This window comes from Oryzias latipes, chromosome 12 (assembly GCF_053564925.1).
Source record: "Oryzias latipes strain Hd-rR chromosome 12, Olatipes_Hd-rR_3.1".
Classification (NCBI taxonomy): Eukaryota; Metazoa; Chordata; class Actinopteri; order Beloniformes; family Adrianichthyidae; genus Oryzias; species Oryzias latipes.
Window position 1 is genome coordinate 29,186,597 of NC_136248.1, and position 22,299 is coordinate 29,208,895.

The window sequence follows — 22,299 nt, forward strand, 5'->3', positions numbered from 1 at the left end:
AATATGTTCTAAACTCTTTTAAAAATTCTTAAGACACAAAGGCAAAGTCTTGATGCGTTTATTGACTGTATATGAGAACTGGACTGAGTGACCCCTTCCCTCTGGTGTTCCAAACAGGAAGTACTTGCTGGTTCCCATAAATCCCATAGACTTCTATGGAGAAAGATTCCTTCTGTTGGTCAGAATAAGCGTTCTGCCTCTGATAGCCTTTTTTTCCTTCATGTTTTTTTCTGTAGTTTGTTATCCAAGTTAGAAACTGACCAATCAGAGGCCTCTAATTGCTCACATCCTTTGCTCAAAACGCTTGACAAATTGTGTCTAGCCCGCCTTTAAAAGGTAGGGGTGTGGCCTTCCAACAAGCTCACTCCTGATTGGCGAGAGTGGTTGGCATAGAAACGATGACTCAAACCAATCGATGCTTTCTGCCGATTTCTGGCTCCAACATGACAGCGTCCGTCCGTATCCCCGACTTCATTTGGTTGGAAGTGAATTCTATGGATGACATCACACTAATTGGTGCTCCTTCGTGCCCCCACCAAAAAACGTCACCTGCTGATGGGTGGAGTTGACGCTGCCTCACCCATTGACAGTATGTGAGAGCTGGAGTGAGTGAGTGTGATGTCATCCACAGAAAATGGTTTACTTCCTGCTCTAACTAAATGAGGCCAATTCAGTCGATACACGGACACCACCATGTTGGAACTAAATGATGTCATCAAGCAGGGATTGGTCGGAATTCACACAACCTGCACTACAGAAGAACAAAAGTATCAGATCAAAAATGTTTCTTCTGACCAATAGAATGACTGATTGACAGATGTTTATGTCTCTATAGGTGTCTATGGTATTTTGACTTATTAGAGCCACTTCCTGTTTGGAACACCAGGGGGCGGGGTCACTCAGTCCAGTTCTAAGATACAGTCAGTGGTTTTTAACAGTTGAATGAATGAAGCTCTAGAATCCTCTTTAAAAAAAACTCCAACATTTTGAGCTTTTATTTTGAAAGAAAAACCATTATAAATATAAGATATAGAAAGCAAAGAGGAATGTCATGATAGGAAAACAAAGTTTATATATAAAGTACATTTGTATTTGTACGCTTTAAAAAAAATCTTTAAAATATGAAGTTTTAATAAATACTTCAATACATTTAGGCATGCGGATACATTTTTCATGATTTACATCTCATTACAGTACAATTCCTAAAAATGACTTTTCTTCCATCTTCGTTATTGCACGTACGGCGTGACGAGTCCTGTCCGGGAACCGGTCACATGCATAAGAAGGAACGGCGGCGGGAAAACTGTACGACAATGACGGGAAGGCCAGGAGCCGCAGCTCGCCGCTCAGGTAGCGGGCGGTGCTACGGTTAGCATAGCTGAGCAGAAAAAGGCGTAAACAGCAAAATCACAAAAAATCCTGCAACTAAACCGTAAGCGACTGGTTTGAAATGAGAATCTTCCCAATGAAAGCTAACGGTCATCCTGGAGGAGTCCTTAGAGGAGGTGGAGAGTTAAGGACTGAGGCATAGAGCTCTTTTATTTTACCCGACATTTTTGCTCTTCATATTTGTAAATAAATCAGTTATTTTCTTTTTCGGTCAATTTTAAGAAAGAGAAATGTTTGATTTGAAACTTTTCAGCAACGTTCATGCCTGAAGTTCCTTAATTCCTGTCCCCCCCCCCTCTCATTTGTGTAAAGAAAAAAGTTTACAAAGGTTTTGATTTATGGGATACAATTTGAAGGAAGCTGCTGAAAACCCCCCCAGGAGGAGAAAACCGTTGGTGGTTTTTCCACAGGAAGCAGCTAAACGTGAAAGGAAAAAAAAACACGAATTTTTGCTCTGATTTCTGTCGTATGCGAGGAACTTTCAAAGTTCTGAGTTGATGACTGAAAAATCTCTGCCAGCTGTGATGAAACGTTTCGTTTCCAATAAGAGAAATCTGCGTTTGATGCTCATCTGAGCTGAAATTCTTTCACTCCTGGAATCACATTTACTAAAACAAACGTTAAAATAAAAGAAGACGGAAAGATGTAATGGTTTAAAAAAGAAAGAAAGAAAATTCTCAAAACAACACGCATTTAAAACTAAACTCCAGAACACACAAGGGGGGGCAGCAAACAAGCTCCACAAAATCAACAAAACATCACATTTACTGTGTTTTCAGGCGTAATGGATGGCAGCTGCCAGCAGAGGGCAGTGAAGGTAGAGCGATCCCTTTCTCCCTATAAATATGTGTTCAGAGCCTCTTCAGATTCAATCGGGTCATTTTTTTCTGAAGAAAAACCCGAACGTTCTTTCAGGATTTGTTTCTACACATGGTTCTGTGAAACGTGCACGCTCCGATCATCCCTCTGAGTGACTGACAGCTGGAACCTGGACGGGTTGCTCATAAAATACTGAGGCGGCGTTGGCGCCATCTGCACAGACGAGAGTGAAAAGTCTGCTTCCCAGTGTTCAAACCGAAGACCTCTGCAGCCACTTCGAGTTTTTAGATCGACAGGCACTGTTGAAGGTGTCGCAGCGCTGCAGCGCGTACAGTAAATGGTTGAAGTGGAGACTGAGGCGAGAGAACGCTCACTTTGTAAAAACGTGGCGGCGAGCTACAGTCGGCTCTGACGCAGCAGAGGTTGGAGTCGTCCTCCAACACAGAAAGACCAGTGGTCAAAGAACACGTATTAAAACAAAAAACACACAACAAAAACGAAGCGTCTTCGTTGAAATTGCACCAAGGTGACCCGGGTTTGTCTGTTCTGCTCCTTTTCTCTTCGTTTTGGCTCCGTAAAAGTTTCGGGTCTGACGGCGTCACCTCAGTTTTCCCAGTCGGTGCAGGGGAGGCCCTCGTCCTCCGACTCCGACTCCGGCGACGCCTCCTTGATCCTCCTCAGCGCCTCGTGGATGCTGCGGGTCAGCGCGTCGGCCGAGTGCGGGAAGCTCTTGGGGAGGCGCTGCTGCTGCTGCTGCTCGGGGCGGCTGCGCACCTTCTTCAGCCGGACGCCCTGGCGGATCTGAGCCAGGATGTTGTTGCTGTCATCGTCCGGGTCGGGGCCCAGGACGCGGAGCTCCGCCTTCCTCAGGTGGAAACTGCCGCGCTTGAGCGACGCCAGCACCTCGTCCATCGGCGAGCTCGCTGCGGACAGAGCAGACGTTTAGGCGTACGGCAGACACGGACGTTCTGAGCGCCGAGGCTCTCCTGACCTCGTCTCCACTGCGACGAATCCAGGGAGGCGGTCTTCCTCAGCTTCTTCCTCGCCGTCATCAGCTGGCTGCTGTCAAAGAACCGCGGGCAGAAAGGAGCCAGAGGCAGCGGCGCCACTTCGGACTCGCTCCTCTGCTGACGCACCGGGCTGCAGGACGCCGTCTCCGGGGGAGGAAGCAGAGGAGGAGGGGGAAGCGGCGGAGGAGGGGGCGGGGGCGGAGGGGAATCCAGCCGGACAGCAGATGAAGGAGCTGGAAGAGGAGGCAGCGACAGGAAGGGAGGGGGGACGGCGCAGCTTTGCAGGTCGACGGGCGGCAAAGAGGCGCAGCAGCCCGCCAGAGGAGCAGAGAGTTCTGGGAGGTCCGACATGGAGTCGGTCTGAACGCTGACGGCCTGCATGCTCGGCGCCGCCCGCCTCAGCCGACCGGACCTCAGCGTGACCTGACCTGGATAACGCTGAGGGGGAGGAGACAGGAGAGTCAATGGGTGACCCCCAAACCCTCCACGGGTCAACCCCCCCATACAGGTCCAGAGGGGGGTCCAGCCCTTCCCCGAACCGGCTGAGCTTTCACCTGTTTGAGGCTGCGGAGTCTGTCCAGAGTCTTCCGTCTGTCCTGACTCACTCTGGCGTTTCGCTCGGCTTCATCCTCTTCCTCCTCCTCCTCCTCCTAAAACACAGAAAAGCCTTCAGGCTCCTGCTGATGACGTCGTCGTTTCCTTTATCTTCTGACATCGACATTTTTACGGAGCGTTTTCCTGCGGGACGTCTGACCTGCTGCGCACAGGCGCTGCTTCCTCGCCGCTGCAGCGTCTTCTGCTTGTGTTTGTCGATGCAGATTTCCTAATGAGGAACAGAAGCGGCGTGAACCAGTGCGGCCGTCTGCAGGAAGGCCTCGGGGCCGTCAATGCGGCGGCTCACCTTCTTGTTTTTGAGATAGACCTTCTTGGATGTGATGCGGCCTCTGCGGGCCTCCAGCTGCCGCGCCCTCTGCTGGAGCGCGCTCAGTTCTTCTTCTCTCTGGTGTGACGGCGGCGGGCCGGGGTCCTCCACGCCCTTCATGGCGTCGGGGCTCTCAAAGGCGTCGTAGTACACCACCTCGTCCCGGTACTCTGTGGAAATGTCGGATCAGAAGGGTTTGTTTTTTTTCTTTGAGGCAAGGCTTTCTCTGAGGCACGAAGGCGGAGCTTACCGCTCATCTGCCTGCGCAGACTCTGAAGCTGCGCAGTCAGCAGCAGCTCCTCGCAGCGCAGCACTTCGGCCTGAATGTCGTACAGCTGCAGCTGCAGTTCGTAGTACAGCGCCTCCAGCTGGTCCAGCCGCAGCATGGCGCCGTCCCCGCCCTGCAGACTCTGCATCTGAAAACCGCCAAGAAAAACCTACTAAAGAGTGCAGCCGAGCTTTAAGCGGAGAAAAGAGATTTCCTGGTAAAAACATGTCAACAAACCCTCTCTTTATAATTTCAATTCAGAGTTTTCCTTATCAGAGTTGATCCTAATGATATGTGGGGGGCGGAGCTTCACACCCATTGGTTCTATGGACATAATTGACAGAAGTTATGGTGACATCACTTCCTCTTTCAAACTGCGTCTCCTGTGTCATCCTTCTGGAGTGGAAATGTCATCACCATAACCTCCGTTACCCGATGTCAATCATGTCCCAAGAACCAATGAGTGTAAAGCTCCGCCCCCACATAAAAAAGGATCAACTCTGAAAAAGAAAACTCTGAACTGAAATTATAAATTGAGATGAAAACTGAAAGCAAAGAATCCAAAAGTGAATTTTTTCCTTGTTTTTTAAAGCAAAAATAGAAGTCAAATAGTTTTAATGTTGTGTAACAAAGATCAAACGTATAGAGACAAAAAAAAAGTTTAAATCCACAAACAAAGCAAAGTTGCAGAGACATGAAAAGGCGTCCATAAAGCAAGACGAAGCTCCACGAAACGACAAAAAGTTCTAAGGAATACATCAGAACTCTCATGTTCTAAACCAAGAATCTCCAAACTTTTGTGAAACCTTCCGTTAAATTTGGACACTGATGTGGGGTCGCGTCTGCATGATGTGGGGTCGCGTCTGCATGATGTGGGGTCGCGTCTGCATGATGTGGGGTCGCGTCTGCATGATGTGGGGTCGGGTCTGCATGATGTGGGGTCGCGTCTGCATGATGTGGGGTCGCGTCTGCATGATGTGGGGTCGCGTCTGCTTGATGTGGGGTCGCGTCTGCATGATGTGGGGTCGCGTCTGCATGATGTGGGGTCGCGTCTGCATGATGTGGGGTCGGGTCTGCATGATGTGGGGTCGCGTCTGCATGATGTGGGGTCGCGTCTGCATGATGTGGGGTCGCGTCTGCTTGATGTGGGGTCGCGTCTGCATGATGTGGGGTCGCGTCTGCATGATGTGGGGTCGCGTCTGCATGATGTGGGGTCGCGTCTGCATGATGTGGGGTGGCGTCTGCATGATGTGGGGTCGCGTCTGCATGATGTGGGGTCGCGTCTGCATGATGTGGGGTCGCGTCTGCATGATGTGGGGGGGTCACGTCTGCATGATGTGGGGGGGGTCACGTCTGCATGATGTGGGGGGGTCACGTCTGCATGATGTGGGGTCGCGTCTGCATGATGTGGGGTCGCGTCTGCATGATGTGGGGTCGCGTCTGCATGATGTGGGGTCATGTCTGCATGATGTGGGGTCGCGTCTGCATGATGTGGGGTCGCGTCTGCATGATGTGGGGTCGCGTCTGCATGATGTGGGGTCGCGTCTGCATGATGTGGGGTCGCGTCTGCATGATGTGGGGTCGCGTCTGCATGATGTGGGGTCGCGTCTGCATGATGTGGGGGGTCGCGTCTGCATGATGTGGGGTCGCGTCTGCATGATGTGGGGGGTCGCGTCTGCATGATGTGGGGTCGCGTCTGCATGATGTGGGGGGTCGCGTCTGCATGATGTGGGGGGTCGCGTCTGCATGATGTGGGGGGTCGCGTCTGCATGATGTGGGGTCGCGTCTGCATGATGTGGGGTCGCGTCTGCATGATGTGGGGTCGCGTCTGCATGATGTGGGGTCGCGTCTGCATGATGTGGGGTCACGTCTGCATGATGTGGGGTCGCGTCTGCATGATGTGGGGTCGCGTCTGCGTGATGTGGGGTCGCGTCTGCATGATGTGGGGTCACGTCTGCATGGGTGGACTTCAGTCTGTTGAGGGTTGAGCAGATCCTCCACAGGAAGTCCTGTGAGCGACCACGGCGAGTGTCACCTGCGGGTCTGCTCACCTCCTCCTTCAGGCCGTGTTTTTTCTGCTCCAGGCTGATTTCTTTGGCTCTCATGAGCTGCAGCGTTTCCTTGGAAACGGCGTACTGCAGACGCTCCATGCGCTCCACCGCTGCAGCCCACGCCGACTTCCCAAACTTCCTCTGATCCGCTCGCATTCGCTCGTATAACGCTGCAACACAGAGAGAGACGTTCTCCTTCAGGCCAGACTGGGACGGTGTGGAGCTCCAGAACCGACACCAACAACAACCAAAAGGTCAAAGTGGGAGCGTTTCAGCAGAAGAGCATCAGGACGAGCGCTCGGTGCCGTTTACCTTTCAGAGCTCGGGTGGTGGTCTCAAAGAACTTGACCGTCAGGTCTTGAATGGACAGGACGGCGGCGCCGGCTTTCCTCTGCCACTCTTCGTCCTCCTTCTTCAGGCTCTCCACGCGGCGAGGACCCAGGCGCTCCGTCTCCAGGGAGATCTGAGCGGGAGAAGCGCTGGTTAGAACGCGGAAAGACGAGCCTTTCGGCTTCTGCTGCCAGCGGGCGGCACGTTTGAGGCCCGTGGGAAAAACCGGTATGTGATCCACAAACACAGAGATGAATCACTGTGATGCAGTCTGACCATCAGGGAAATCCTGAGACTCTCGAGTAGAAACATGCACACTTCTGTTTTATGTGCACGTGCACGGGCTCAGCAAAGTGGGATTCTGGATTTGCTTTAATGCAAAATACCTTTTGAAGAAATCTCAAAAAACGAATTTACCGCAAAAACAAAGTGAATTTTATCCAAAAAAATCAACTGGATATCTGCTTATTGTGAAACTAAACGGTTACAAAATAAAAGCATCAAGTCAAAGAAAGCGGCCTCCACTTTCTCAGACCTCCGTGTTGAAAACGGCCAGGAGACAAACAGAGTCACAGGTTTTTTCACTAATATAATCGGTTACAATCATCACATTCATTTGCATCATAGAGAGCTAAAAGTCAGAGCTTTGTCCATTAAAAAAAAGTTTTGAAGACATCAAATAAATAAAAATAATCTATAAACTGTGAAAAAGCAAAAACAATGAAAAGGATCATTCTTTCCTTTTATTTAAAACATTCACTTCTTATTTATTGATACTTGAACATTTCAAAAACATAATTTAAACTAATTTTCACTCTACAAACTGACTTTTGCAGATGTAAAGTTGAAGGGAATTCGGATAAAAACCCCAAATTATGTTTTTGACTTTAGTTTGTCAAAACATCCCTAAAAAAGTGCAAACATTTGACAGCAATCCCGATTGTGTGATAAATAATAATATAGGAAATATGTATAGTATAAACATATTTTTAGTTTTCTCAGACATGAATCAACTTACAGATTTAGTGCAGCCTCACTCTGTGAACGTTACGTTTCAAATAAAGTTTTAAAGGTGAACAAATCGTAACAAAATCTAACTTCCAAATTAATTAGAATTATTAATATAGATGTGTTTGAATGTGTTCGCCTTAAATAATTTGATGTTAATTTGATTTGTTTTTTCTAGGCATATCTAAAGTAAAGTAACAGCATAACATTTAAAAATACTTTTTAATTTGAAGTTTCTAACATGCGTCCCAGCTGTGCCCTGCAGTACCAGGACGCTCCACCAGATGGCAGTGATGTTTGTCAGTCCTGCAGCTAAAACACAAACAGATGAGAAGCAAATAATCTGGACTCAGTTTGTCATTTTTCATCAGGTTTAAAGAAAATGGAGAGTATAGAACCTGAACGCCATGTAAATTACCCCCCCCCCCCCCACACACACACACACCCCCACCCCAAATCCAGCATGAAGAACATAATGTACGCCGTCTGGACTGAAGCCCTGTGCGGCTTTGACCCCTTACACACTGGTGCTTTTCGCTCCAAAACGAACAACGGCCATCACCCACAAAACCCGCAGAGGTCCCGACTGTGATCAGTCGGGGCTCGTGAGCGTGCGCACGTGAGCTGCAAGCACAGGCTGTGGTTAAACTGGAAAGGGGGGGGGGGGGGGGGCAACAAAGTCCGGAGTGACGCTAGATCCACTCAGGAAGAGGAGGAAGGAAAAGTTCCCCGACGAGCAGCAAAGTCTGTCAGCGCTGGTTTTAGAATGACGGCGAGCGGCGTGAACGGACCGGCGCCGCCTCCTCTTTGTCTGCATCTCCTGAATTCTGTCCGACTGGTTTTATGCAAAGCAGAGCTCCACATAAACAGTTCAACCTTCAACAGTTCAAAACAAACTAATGGTTTGAAGCCATTTAGTTCATTTCCCCCAAATCCTCCTCTGCAACACTGGCTGCTCATTTCATTTTTTTTAATGACTACATTTCCCATAATTCAACATGATTATTTAGTCTAAGATCTGAGGCCCTTTAACCACGTTGATCCTGTTTTTTTTTGTTGCTTTGAATGCAACTTTAAAAAACGTCTCTTACGTCTCTTTTATCAGCTTAAATAAGCTTTTATTGATAGTTACTGAAATGAGGAAGAGTGATGCATAAATTCATTACATTTTAGATTCACACAAATCTTATTTATTAGCTTAAAAACAAAAAAATATCATTTGTTTCATCAGTTTCTTGCATTTAATCAAAGTCTTTTATCAGGATAAAGATTTCTTCACCTTTTTACACGATGAAGCTCAAGTCTTCGTCACAACTGCCCCTCCGGGTGGATACGGGCCGTCGGGGGGGGGGGGGGGGTTTCAAAGTGATTCATGAATGCAGATGTTAACTGCGATATGAAAACCTCAATTTTGTCCTAGTGATGCTTCAGGGTTTTCTTTAGCGAGGACAAACAGCAGCATCCCAAAGCGAAGTCTCATCTAACCCTTAATGTCTGAGCTGAGTACGGGCTTCATGCAGACAGCGATAAGAAGAAAAAGGAAGTTTGATTTACTCCACGAGATAACTTGGTCTCCAAACCTTCCAGCGGTTAAGGAAGAAAGAATCCAGTTTAGCAGCAGAAAGCTGCTTTGGAGCCGCTTTCAAGCCAAGACGCCGCCCTGATGCCTATGGGAGCAAAAGCATCTGCCTTTCCCCACATCAGCATTTAGTCTGGATTAAAGTCCTGGACCTGAGCCGCTCCGGGCCAAGTCCACAGACGGAGAACGAGTTCATGACCATTACAGAGCAAACAGTGACACACTGCAGGAGCATGTGGGGGAGTCCAGCCATCACAGACAGTAGAAACTCCACATGGATGCAAAAAAAAAAAGGATGTTACTGAAACTAAAAAGAAGAATAAAGTTGGATTGGATTCCTGCATAACAATGTCATTGCAGCGTGCACAGAGGAGCATAGATACAGAAGAGCGTGCACAGGTAGCTGCACATCATTTTTAATAGAATTTTACATTTTCTAGTCATTGAGTCTGATGCTGCTGAACGTAAACATCAAACCCCAGGAGTTCAGTTTTGGACAAACTGCTCCTTCTCTGCTCCTCCATCGGTTTGATTGTCTAAATAACCTTTTTAGCAAAAAGGTTTCTACATTGAATATTTAGAAAATGTTCTATAGAAATGCTTGTAGGATATTTAAATAACGTTTTCATTTCAAATTAGTGCTAGCTCCTCTATGCGGGTATTGTATGGCCACCCTCTGTTTCATAGACACTTTTCTATGGCAGAGCCAACCCAACATTTTCATGAAATAGTTCATCTGTAGAAATGAAGGAGACCTGCTGAGTCGGCTCTGTCTGACCGCGGATGATGAGGAAACACAGACGCGTCCTAAAGAGGTGCCACAAACTCTGGTGGTCAACAGCTGAGATAACGCAAACGCCGCCCCGGCCTTCAGAACAAGACGCTGAGCAAACCTGGGTAAATTCCTAAACATTTTTAGAATAATAAACTGTTTTTTGGTTCTCTTTATAACAGATCAGAAAAGCCCATCAAACCCAGTCCAGACTGAGAAAACAAAAGTAGCATGAAGAACATCCGTCCTTCAAATGAAAACTACGAGTAATCCATTCCTACACAGACATTTTAGAACTCAAAATGACAGTTACCCAAAGTGTTTCTCGTCTAGATTCAAACGTAAGAAAAGGAGTTTATGTAAACAAACCTGCCAAGTACCGCAAGAGGAGTTTAATTTACCCCTCTTTTTGCAATTCCCTTCTTATTTATGTAACATTCTTGCTGATTTATTTCAGGAAAAAAAGTGTTTTAATGCACCGAACAACACTTAGCAACACAATCCAACAACAGTTGCACAACGGCTGCATCCTTATAACAACTTTTTAAACATTTGTATAATAATTTGCCTGACGGGCGGAGGCAGAAGCAGCAGGGGGTCACCGTGACAGCCGTTGCCGTGGGAACGCGTTGTCCTTGTGCAGCAGAAACCAGATCTTAGTGTGCCACAGCAACAACATATTTAATTCATGGCTGACCTCTGACCCCACAGGCAACATGACCGTGAAACACAGCAGGGATCCCCGTCAGCCGGACGGGCTGTGGATCAGTGAGATGACCTGACTGACGGAGACTTGAACAGAAACTCAAGGATCCAGAGGAATATTTACCGTTACAGGGCCATTCAACATGTCCTTTATGAAACCACTGAACCGAATCGTGGGGAAAGGGAATCGTAGCATCCCTACTACACACCAGTATGTTTAGATTGAAGATGTCAAACACATGTGGTGGTAAATTTAAGAAGTCTTACTGATTATTACACCAGGCTTAGTATGAGTCAACTGAAAGGGTTGTTACTCGCTCATCAACAAATTAGATTTTTTTTCTAAAAATAAAATACAATTAAAAAAAAAGGGGGGGGGGTTCTGTTTACTTCCAGCAAATGAAGTCAATTCAGTCGCCATTTTTCCGCGATATGGAAGCCGCCATGTTGGAGGGAGACATTGTCTGTAAGCACTGATTGGTCTGAGTCAACCGCTCTCACCAATCAGGAGTGAGCTTGTTGGAAGGCCACAACCCTACTACTTGAAAGCGAGCTCATGAGAATCTGTCAATCAAACATTTGAAATGCTGGAGGTTGGGGCTTCTTTTATTGAGGCATCTGATTGGTCAGTTTATAACTTGAGTAACTAAATAAAATGAGGATTATCAAGAACATGTTAAAAAAAGAAGAGGTAGCAGAGCATAAATTGTTATTCTGACCAATAAAATGATTAACAGCTGTTTATTTCTCTATGGAAATCTATAGTTGTGTCCACCTTCCCTCTCTATTCCCTAACTACTAAAAACTATAGAGAGGGACTATCCAGTAGCCTGAATTTTAAAAGCAATTCAAACGGAGAAACTCCAACAAAAATGGGCAGATCTTTAATATTGTAAAGGTATTACAAAAATAAATGCTCTAATCCTCCTGGAGGTTATTTCACTTTCGCCACTAGATGGCGCATTACACTGTGTTCCAGTAGATTGAGCAACAAGTGCTTTAGACCACAAGTAGTAACTTCTAATAAACTGTTTCGTTAAAAGAGTTTGGAAAATTCCTGCCTGTGAGTCTATAAAGCTGTTTATTTAGTCAGAAATGCATGTTTAGGTCGAACAAGCCTTAGCATTATCCATCCTATGAGAAATATTATTATACGTTAGCATTAGCCGTCCTATGAGGAATTCCATTATAAGTTAGCATTAGCCGTCCTATGAGGAATTCCATTATAAGTTAGCATTAGCCGTCCTATGAGGAATTCCATTATAAGTTAGCATTAGCCGTCCCATGAGAAATTCCATTATAAGTTAGCATTAGCCGTCCCATGAGAAATTCCATTATAAGTTGGCATTATCCGTCCTATGGGAAATTTTATTATACGTTAACATTAGCCGTCCTATGAGGAATTCCATTATAAGTTAGCATTAGCCGTCCTATGGGAAATGTTATTATACGTTAACATTAGCCGTCCTATGAGGAATTCCATTATAAGTTAGCATTAGCCGTCCTATGGGAAATTCTATTATACATTAGCCGTCCTATGAGGAATTATTGTTAAAATGACACTGGAAGTTTATTAGAGTATCAATGATGTGCCACGAACCTTCAGATTGTGTTTTGTAAACTATTTGCAGTTTTACTGTTATACACCATAATTGTTTTAAAGGTCACCAGAAAAGTAAAAGGCATAAAAAAACGATCCCTACTGTTATGGGAAATTTTATTATACGTTAACATTAGCCGTCCTATGAGGAATTCCATTATAAATTAGCATTAGCCGTCCTATGGGAAATTCTATTATACGTTAGCATTAGCTGTCCTATGGGAAATTATTGTTAAAATGACACTGGAAGTTTATTAGAGTATCAATGATGTTCCACGAACCTTCAGATTGTGTTTTGTAAACTATTTGCAGTTTTACTGTTATACACCATAATTGTTTTAAAGGTCACCAGAAAAGTAAAAGGCATAAAAAAACGATCCCTACTGTTATGGGAAATTTTATTATACGTTAACATTAGCCGTCCTATGAGGAATTCCATTATAAATTAGCATTAGCCGTCCTATGGGAAATTTTATTATACGTTAACATTAGCCGTCCTATGAGGAATTCCATTATAAATTAGCATTAGCCGTCCTATGGGAAATTCTATTATACGTTAGCATTAGCTGTCCTATGGGAAATTATTGTTAAAATGACACTGGAAGTTTATTAGAGTATCAATGATGTTCCACGAACCTTCAGATTGTGTTTTGTAAACTATTTGCAGTTTTACTGTTATACACCATAATTGTTTTAAAGGTCACCAGAAAAGTAAAAGGCATAAAAAAACGATCCCTACTGTTATGGATCGATTCAGATCGATTAATCGAGTTTATCCACCCAGCCCTACCAAGTAGTGAGTAGAGAAGAAATTTTGACACAACCTTTGGGATTATGGCTTCTTGGTATGGAAGCATTTGTTTAGCATAATTAAAAATAAAAGTCAAAACCAAAAATTCTTTTTCATTTTCAAAATGAAGCTGCATTTTTTGACTCAACATTAAAATGAAAAAGCAATCCACCCAAATGCTTTTTCATTTTTTTCTTCAACGCCGCTTATTCAGTCACTTAATTAAAATGATAACGAAAGTGGTATTTGACATTTCATTTTCAAAAAGTTCTCTGATAAATGTGTAGCAAATTTATTTCGTTTAGAAATGTCTGATTTGACCATTAAAATGGATTAACAGAAATGCTTTTTCATTTTCAAATGACTCAAAATTAAAATGAAAAATCAATACTTCAAAATGCTTTTTCATTTCTACTTAAAAACCGCTTATTGTGTGTCATAATTAAAATGAAAATGCAAAGAGGGGATTGCATTTTCATTTTAACATCCACCCTGCGAACACTGTCGCATATATCAATTCCACTTAGCATTTCCAGAGGGGAGGCGGGGCGATGACGTCAGTGCTATCTCCGTGTGTCCGGATGCTAACAGACACAGACATGCTAGGAGCAGTGTAGCTTTGTGTTAGCGGCTGAGGAGAGGGCTTTGTGATGGTTGTGAACTCCTGATGATTGTACACAGCTTCTCAGGACTACGTAGCAGCATTTCCGCCTTCGTCGAAACTCTTCCAAGACTAGCTTCGTCTTCGGACCGGCAGCCAGATCGCCGATGGCGGAAGTGCTGCTACGCAGATCTGAGAAACTCTAAACCATCCTATGAATGTGTTTCCAGTGGTGTCCAGACAAAATAAAGGCTGATGTAATTCCCACATGTTTACATCCAAGATGCTCATTGCGGCATTGCCCGCACGGAGTTTTAAGTTCCCCCACGGCTAATGTTTTTAGCACCTATTAGCCTAATGCTAACCCTTCTTTACGGTCCTTGCAGCCAATAAAAAAGTACTGACCGCACGGATTAAAAAAATTATGAGGGAGCAGGCCCTTAATAATAATCATAACAGTAATAACAGGACATTTAGAAGATATGTGTTTGTCCAAACGGCAAACGTTAGCATGGCGAAATCTGCCATTGCCACTTCCTGTTTGGAGAACTGGGGGGAGGGGGGGGCAATCTGTACAGTTCTGATATACAGTCAATGTTTGTAATACACAAATTAGAATAGAATAAAATGGAAATAGAAAAAAAAAGGAAAATTGTGCAAGTATCAGGTTTCAAATGGAACCAACACCAAGGTGTGAGGCAAAAATAGAGGTTTGAACAGAACTGTGGGGAAAGAGAATTGCTGCGTCCCTGGTGAACATCTGTAAACATTCAAATCTTTTCTCTTCACGGTTCCCAGATTTGGGTAAAGTGAAGCAACAATGCAGTTCAGGAAGGAAACCCATCCAGATCTGATTTAATGCCACAAGCTTTCATTTCAGTCTGCAAATCACACAGAAGTCGCCTGAAAACCTTCAAGATTCCCTCATTTTCTGTGTTTTGTTTTATTTTAACGACAGATTTCTCCGTCATGAATGCAGAGGTCAGATAATCCCGCTGCTTTACTCACTTCTACAGCAAGGACGAGAGGCGGTTCTGGTCTTCTTCGCCCCGCCCATGAGGGGGATGCAAACTGCATGTAAATAAAAGGAAAAAAAGCGCTGTGTCCTAAATCCAAACTTCCTCTCCTTCCTGACTCATCAGTTTGAGGGGGAACAGCCCCCAGAGCCGCATTGGCAGCTCATTCATTTGCATGCAGCTTTGTTTTCAGCCGTAGGATCGCCCTGAGGGGAGCAGGTGGTAGAGCTGGAAGAGTCAAACGGAGTTTATCCTTAGGAGAGGAAACCACAACACTAGGGAATTATGGGAAACTATGTCTAGGGGAATGGTTTTCTTCGAAGGAAAAGATTGTCAGGATGAAATACATCCTTTCTTAAAACTACTGGGAGCAAAAAAATAATACAAATTTCCAAAAGTACATTTTGGGACCTCATAAATGTTGTTATTGACAATGGGGAAGGGGGCTGTAGCGAGCAGCAGTGAAAACCGCTGTACAGGGAACCACTTAAAGCTGGGGGTTAATCCAGATTTAGTGCATTAACTAGCACTTCTGGCAGCTGGATGTTTACATGAAGCTCTTTGGGGCGGACTAAAAATAAACTTGGGTGTTTGAGTTCACTGTAACATAGCACACAGGCCAAACGCGTGACTCACTCGTGCGTTTTGGAGGTTTTCTGGACCTCTGATGAAACAGAAACGTCAGCGATGCTGTTGGGTCCCGGTCATGCCGCCGTCATAATGGACAGTTCCAAACACAGAGGCACAGATGTTTGTGTTGGTAATGACAGTGCTGCTGGATGAGCGTGCGGCTTGAGGAATGTGGTTTACAGAAGGACAAGAGAAACACCGTTCACCGGGAAAGCTCCAAACGACAAATATCCTGTCTAGTTTTTCCCTTTCATTAAAGCCTTAGTCACAGCTGCCCCTACGGGTGGATACAAGATGTCTGGGGGTAAAGAAAAATGGGCAAACCTTTACATGGCAAACAGGTAACCTGCGAGAAATATCAAGGTCGTAGACGGCTCAGCGAGAGAAAATGTCCATGCACATTTTTTCTGTGGGTCCTGAAGGGGTCGTGTGACGGGTCGAAGTAAACACTCAATCAACACGTGAGGGTAAGTAAGGTGTCGTACAGATTTCTCTTTCTTTCAAACCCCCCCCCAAACCCTACAGACTAAGTGTGCACTCCTTATGTGCAGCCTGACAGATAGAAATGAGAAGATTACACAGAGTGTAGTTTGTGTGGACTTGCGTATTCCGTGCATCATTTCTGTGGGATCAGTGAGGCCACTATGCAAACCTTAATTATAACTAGAATATGGCGTAAGGGCATCGTACAACAGCGTTATCCTTACGTCATCAATGCATTCAACTTCCATTAGCCTTATGAGCACTTAACACTTATCACGCGGACAACAACAATGGTACGTTTTGCGATTGTCCCTTGAGCCTCAAGGGAACTGCAAGACACCCCCCCCCCTCTATGACCCCCCCCCCCCCCCCCCCCCCCCCCCCCCCACGGGCCGGACAACCCAAAAACCTGCAGCACCCGTGGCTGGTTCTGAAGATCTAGAAGCTGCGTTTACATGGGCAAAAGTCATCGGAAAGAATGCCTGATCGGAAGAAAAATGTGTCATGTAAACACGCCGGTCGGAATAGTCTGCCCCGATCAGACTCGTTCAGATCAAAATTTCTTTCCGATCGAGATAGGTTGGTTATGCCGATTGTTGATCCGATTGTTGTTCATGTAAACGGTTCATTCCGATCGTGTGTCACTACCGTCATGCATAGACGGTGTTTTACTACAGAGAAGCTTTGGAGCTCAAACAGGACCGACCGGCTGCTATGCGGAGGCCCAGTGCGAAGCGCCGCTTCGCCCTCGCCCCGCTGGCTCTTCGCCTCTCCCCTGTCTTACACCCCTCACGAGGGGGGTGCGGGAAAGGGGCATTCCGTGACGTCTTGACCCTGCGCGGTCCACGCTCGGGCGCCGGTGGGCCGAGCGAACTGTGTCTCTGAGCAGAGCAGCTGGATTGATAACTTTGTGTTTGAGGGGAGGGAGGTTGCTTTGCTAGGTGTGCGTTTTGTTGTTTTGTTATGTGTGGGAGACTTGGACTGTGATCCGTCCCGCCGCTCTGGGTTAGCGGCTGCCGGACGCAGGAGAACCGTGTGTCAGAGCAGAGCTCGGACTTCCAGCTCATACAGCGGCTTTGGGGCGGTGTGTGAACTTTTCAAAGCAGAATGTCGCTCAGTCCTTAGAAACTGTTCAAACAATCACGTGGATTTGTGTTTCCAGTCGTGTCCCGACAAAATAAAGGCTGATGTTGTTCCCACACATTTACGTGCAGCCAAGCTGCAGATTGCGGCATATTCCGCATGAGTTTATGTTCATCTAAGGCTAATGTTGTTAGCGCGTGTGTTAGCCTCTCCTGGGAGCTCCGTTCTTCTTCCACAAAAAAAGCACGGACCACACGGATTAAAAATAAAACGATGAGCAAACAGGCGCTTTACAATATTCATTATATTAAAAGCACGTTTGGAAGATCGTCTCGTATTACCGAGCTGCTGCATAAATGTATATGAGAGCAAGGTTTGTTAACTGTGGGACTCATTTCCTTTTACGGTATTTTCAACACTACTGCGTATGCCCAAACGATTTATTCGGACCGAAAAGGAGAGCCATGTGAACGTTTGTTCTAATCAGAAAAGGTTTTTCTGATCCCATGTGCACGGTTGAATATTAATCCGACCATTGATCGGATCAAGATATTTTGCCCATGTAACCGCGGACTGTTCCTGTTTTGCAGATCTCTCTGCTGACTCATTATGTCTCTTTATTCTGACAGACTGAAGACACCTGATCCAGGTAAGAAAGTGCAGGGAAAAGCTGCAGAACAGGGTGGTACATCTAAAGAACCAGTTGGGGCAGCCCTGATTGAAACCATATAAGGGTTTCTTGTTTTTTTAAAGATAAAAAAAAAAATTTCTTGTTTGTAAAATCCTGAGACTTCAAGCTTTTTCCGCATCCAACTGAACAAAAAGACGCGTCTGGAACAAAGACCCTCACAGCAGATGAGAAGAAATGTGACATATTCGCTCACATCTGGCAGAGCTTGTAGAAACAAAAAAAAAACTTCATTCACACAGAAGGGAAGGTTGCTGGAGGACTGATTGCTACTGAATCATAGTCAGCCGTGAGCTCATCTGTAAACCAAAGCAGTTAAGGTGCATTCTGGGAGTTTTTGGGGTTTGGGCCAGGAAGGCCTTCTCAGAGTTGTCTCATCAACACATGAGCTTGATCAGCTTCATGTTTCGGTCCATAAGATCAGAAAAACTTCAGAGCTATATATCAAAGAAGCTGAATGGAAAAAAGTTTTTTTTCATTTTAGTGACCAGACTGACCTTCAGGTGACCTTGTTATTTTCAGAGTGACTCATTCCAGATGTTTCTGAATCTATTATGAATCAAACCTAATTACAGGATTTCAGTAAATATGAAGAAACTGATAGTAAAATTTGTTTTTGACATACTACTCGTATAAAAAAAGTGTTCAAACTTATGTTAATGACTAAATGTTTTACACAACAAAAGGGAAAAAAAAAGGTTTGCTTTGGCATTAATAAAGACTGACACTCATGATTACAAAGGACCGTTTAGACACACTGGAGTGTTCTGGTCATCTAAACAGAAATATTTAGTTTTTAATACTAAGGATTAAAAAGATTTCTCCATTTTCTCCACAAAATCTGATAAAAATAGTTCAAAATGAACATTTTTTGGATCCCATAAGGACCAAGAATGTTTTTAAAAACAGCAAGCAGAGCATAATGCTGAAGCTGGCAGCAGCAAAGCGGCACGTCGGCAGAGGCGACAGGCTTATGATGATGATCGATTATTTTTCAGCTATTCTGCTGGGGATTTGCTGCCGTGTCTGGGATCACTGCTGGGATGTTTGACCCATTTTCATTCGAGCTTTAGCCCCCTGACAGATGGCGTCCGGCAAGGGGAGGAGCTTAGGGTTTACCTTCCAGGTAGTCAGGTCCTGAAGCTGCACAGCAAGCCCAAATCCTCAAACTTCCCCTGCCATGTTTGACTGCTCATTTGAACAGAAGAATTGACTGCTCCCTGGAGTCAACAGCATTGTTGTTCTGTTAAAGAAATGTTAAAGTTTAACCCTTAAACAAGTTCTCCCTCTTAGAATTTTCTAAACCTTCTTAATTCTCAATATTTAAGCAATCAGCAACCCTTTGACTTCTGGATTGAAGCCCATTAAAAAACAAAAGTCTTAAAATCAAGTTTGTCCATTCAGTTGCCGTTTTTCACGTTACAGACACCGCCATGTTTGGACCAAGCCAACGTCAGTAAGCAGGGAATGATCAGAATTGGTCTAACTCAATGTTTCCATGGCAACCATTCTCACCAATCAGGACTGAGCTTGTTGGTAGTCTACAGCCGTTCCACTTGAAAGTGCGCTCTGGAAAATCTGTCAAACGTTTGGATCGTTGGACGTGGCCGCCAGCAGGCACCTCCTTACTTTCAATCGAAGCCCCTGATTGCCCAGTTTAGAAGTTAAACACCACAAAATATATATATATATATACATATGTATGATATATTTTTTAAATGAGGATTACCAAGAAGATGTTTAAAAAAGGCATCAGATCAAGAATGGTTCTGCTGACCAATTAAATGACTGAGGAACAGCTGTTTATTTTTCTGTAGATGTCTACGGGATTTTGGCTTCTTGGAGCCAGCTGGTACTTCCTGTTTAAAACGCCAGCGGGGGGGGGGGGGTTGACTCAGTCCAGTTCTCATATACAGTCAGTGGTTTGATCAAGTGCTGTTCCTCCAGTTTTGGACATTCTACAGTTCAGTGATGTCATTTTCTGCCAACATTACAATCTTTCGTCCAGTTGTCTTACAGTGATACCTTTAAATAATCAGCAGGTTGAGCTGAAGCACTGGGTGTAGCGACCGTCAAACCAAATCTATATTGATTCACCATAAGAAAGACCACTCTTATTTCAGGGCACCTATGCTGGGGCTTTATTATTCAACCGCAACATTTTACAAAGGCAATTTGGAACAACCTTCATTTATAATAAACTGCCTGGTTGTACAAACATCCAGCTTTATAGTTTACAAACAATTGTGTAGAGACTGATTACAAAAACAAAAATGCGTCTTTTGTCAGGTATCTTTTCTCACGCAGCAGCAGAAGGCCACAATGACCGCTTTAAGCCTTAAGTTACGTTCACACCGGGCATGTGACGCGCTTTCAGCACATGGTGTTCACATTGGACTGTCGCTACCAGATACTAGCACACGTCAGCCACCTACAGTTGGAAGAGGCTTGTTTCCAAATGTTGAAGCGGTGCAGATCTTGTTCCAGGTTTTTTTCCCTTTCTTTCACAGCTTTATTCTGATAAATGAAAGCCTTGTGTCATGTCATTCCAGCCGGGCACAAACCCCGGCTAAGTTCTCCTCCATGATGCCTCCGTAAGGGAAAAGGGACGTCGTCCAAACGTAACTTACAAATCTAAGTCCCCGATTGATCAAAGTGCAACTGGTTTCACTTTAAACGCACATTCAGTGTCTGTGCATTTTGTACATCGAGCCAGGAAATGGTTGTAAACATGCATGGCGACACGTGGAAGCCTGAAACATGCATTTATGCGTGTTGACGTGGACTTTTCAGTGGAAGTGGTCACTTGAACGCGTGTTGCAGAGGCTGATGTGAGCGAAGCTTCATAGAGAAAGCCAGGAAACGCACACACAGTCAGAGCTACCATTTTTCTGTCCAGGACGTTTCGTAAACCATAAAGTACTGAAGTCCCCGTCTGGCCCTCCCAGAGCAGCACACGCCACACGCGTGTTAAAATACCATAATGACTGAACGGCAGCAGAATGAACGGAAAAGGAGACCAGGATGAAGATATTTTGTTGTTAGGATTAGTAAACATCGCTTTTCAAAGTGGACAGTCTGCCTTTAGGGTTATGCAACAAAAAAACAAACCATGTCTGAACTTTGGCAGAGATAGATGTGCATGTTGTGCATGTCAACGGAAAGTGTTTTTGAGAAAGTGAGTTTTAAACCGGGGGCGGTGCTGGCAGCGCACTCTTCCTGGAAGGGGCTGTTCCTCACTTTGTGACATCACAATGTGAGGACCCACCGGTTTTTGTGTGTTGGGAGGGGCTGGTGCTCAGAGAGCAGGGCTTTGCACTTTGGTAAACTTAAAAGCTCATAAAAGTTGATTTTGCGTGGCATTGGCCCCTTAATCAGGTGCGTCAGACTAACTGCATCTGTAGTGTCCGCTTAAAATGTTAATATTTAGCACAACTCAGACATTTGCTATTCTTCTCAGAACTGCAGTTTGCAAACGATGTACGAAATCAAACCCCCCTGGTGGTCTTGGGAGAAAAGTACACTGAGAGGAGTGCTGAGGCTGCAGAATCACTGAGGGCTTTAGAGGCTGCTGTAATAACACTAAGGCTGCTGGGTAATCTGCTCTTGGCGAGAGGGGAACAAAAAAAATAAAAAAGAGAGCTTCACTGGCAGATCCTTTACTATGCCATCATCAGTACCACACAAGACGGGGAAACTGATGTCAGTACCACAACAGCGGGCTCCAGTAACAACACTCAGGACGCCAAACCAACCAGAACCCAGCAACGTAGCCGCTAAGCTCCCTCCTGCAAAGAGACGGCCACACAGTCCAGTGAGGCCTAAACCGACTTAAATAAAGCGCTTGGACAGATGGCCTTCGTTTCTGTGCGCCTCAGTGTTTCACCTTAATCTGCTGCCGCCGCAAAGTCGCCACCTCCCTGATGTCTCTGAAGGGCTGGAGCAGGTAGTGGTAGAGCTGAGTGGTGGCTTCCAGGAGCTCGCCGAAGGCGGCGTCCTCCTCGGGGTAGACCTGCAGCAGATCCACCATGCTGTCCATGGCCCTGTGCTTGTCCAACACCTGATGGGCAGAGACAAAAATACAATAAAATAGAGAAAACTTAACAACAGACACATTTTTAAGGGAACTCCTCAAGATCATTTCTATGAATGACTGTGGAGCGAGGATTTTCAATTCCAGTCCATCTTTATCTTCATCACAAATAGATTTTCTATTATTGGCGTTTCCATAATCTTTGCATCACTATAAAAATGTACAATCTATGCATTTTTATAACAAAAATTTTCTTAAATGCAAAGATCTGCTTCATTCTTCATTCAGCAGTAAGTTGAACAGCTGAACCCTCTAGAGCAGCATTTCATCAACATGTAGCATCATCATCTTCATCCACTGCTTTCAGGATATGTTTTTGTTAATGAACAATTGCAGAAACTTCCAACTCACTTTTGGTTTTATTCAAATAAATGTCGTCATCAATAAACACGTGAAGTTATGGAAGGAGATTTACACTTTCAAATTTTGACTGTTTATTTGGTTTTAATCCCAAAATGTTCA

At 45.0% G+C, this 22,299-nt stretch overlaps 1 protein-coding gene across 2 annotated transcripts in view; it reads right to left on the minus strand.

The window, feature by feature from the left end:
- Positions 1–965: 965 nt before the first annotated feature.
- jmy (junction mediating and regulatory protein, p53 cofactor) overlaps positions 966–22,299 on the minus strand; it is a 32,700-nt gene continuing 11,366 nt past the window's right edge. Inside the window, exons 2-10 of one of the 2 annotated variants that reach the window (XM_078956032.1) lie at positions 21,631–21,804; positions 6,772–6,922; positions 6,460–6,629; positions 4,391–4,556; positions 4,120–4,310; positions 3,973–4,041; positions 3,773–3,865; positions 3,200–3,656; positions 966–3,131 (exon numbers count right to left, since the gene is read on the minus strand). In XM_078956032.1, coding sequence (XP_078812158.1) covers positions 2,812–3,131; positions 3,200–3,656; positions 3,773–3,865; positions 3,973–4,041; positions 4,120–4,310; positions 4,391–4,556; positions 6,460–6,629; positions 6,772–6,922; positions 21,631–21,804 — 1,791 coding nt within the window. In that variant the 3' untranslated portion in view covers positions 966–2,811. Of the gene's footprint in view, positions 3,132–3,199; positions 3,657–3,772; positions 3,869–3,972; positions 4,042–4,119; positions 4,311–4,390; positions 4,557–6,459; positions 6,630–6,771; positions 6,923–21,630; positions 21,805–22,299 lie in introns of both variants that reach the window. The other variant, XM_011481464.3, reaches the window with a different exon arrangement.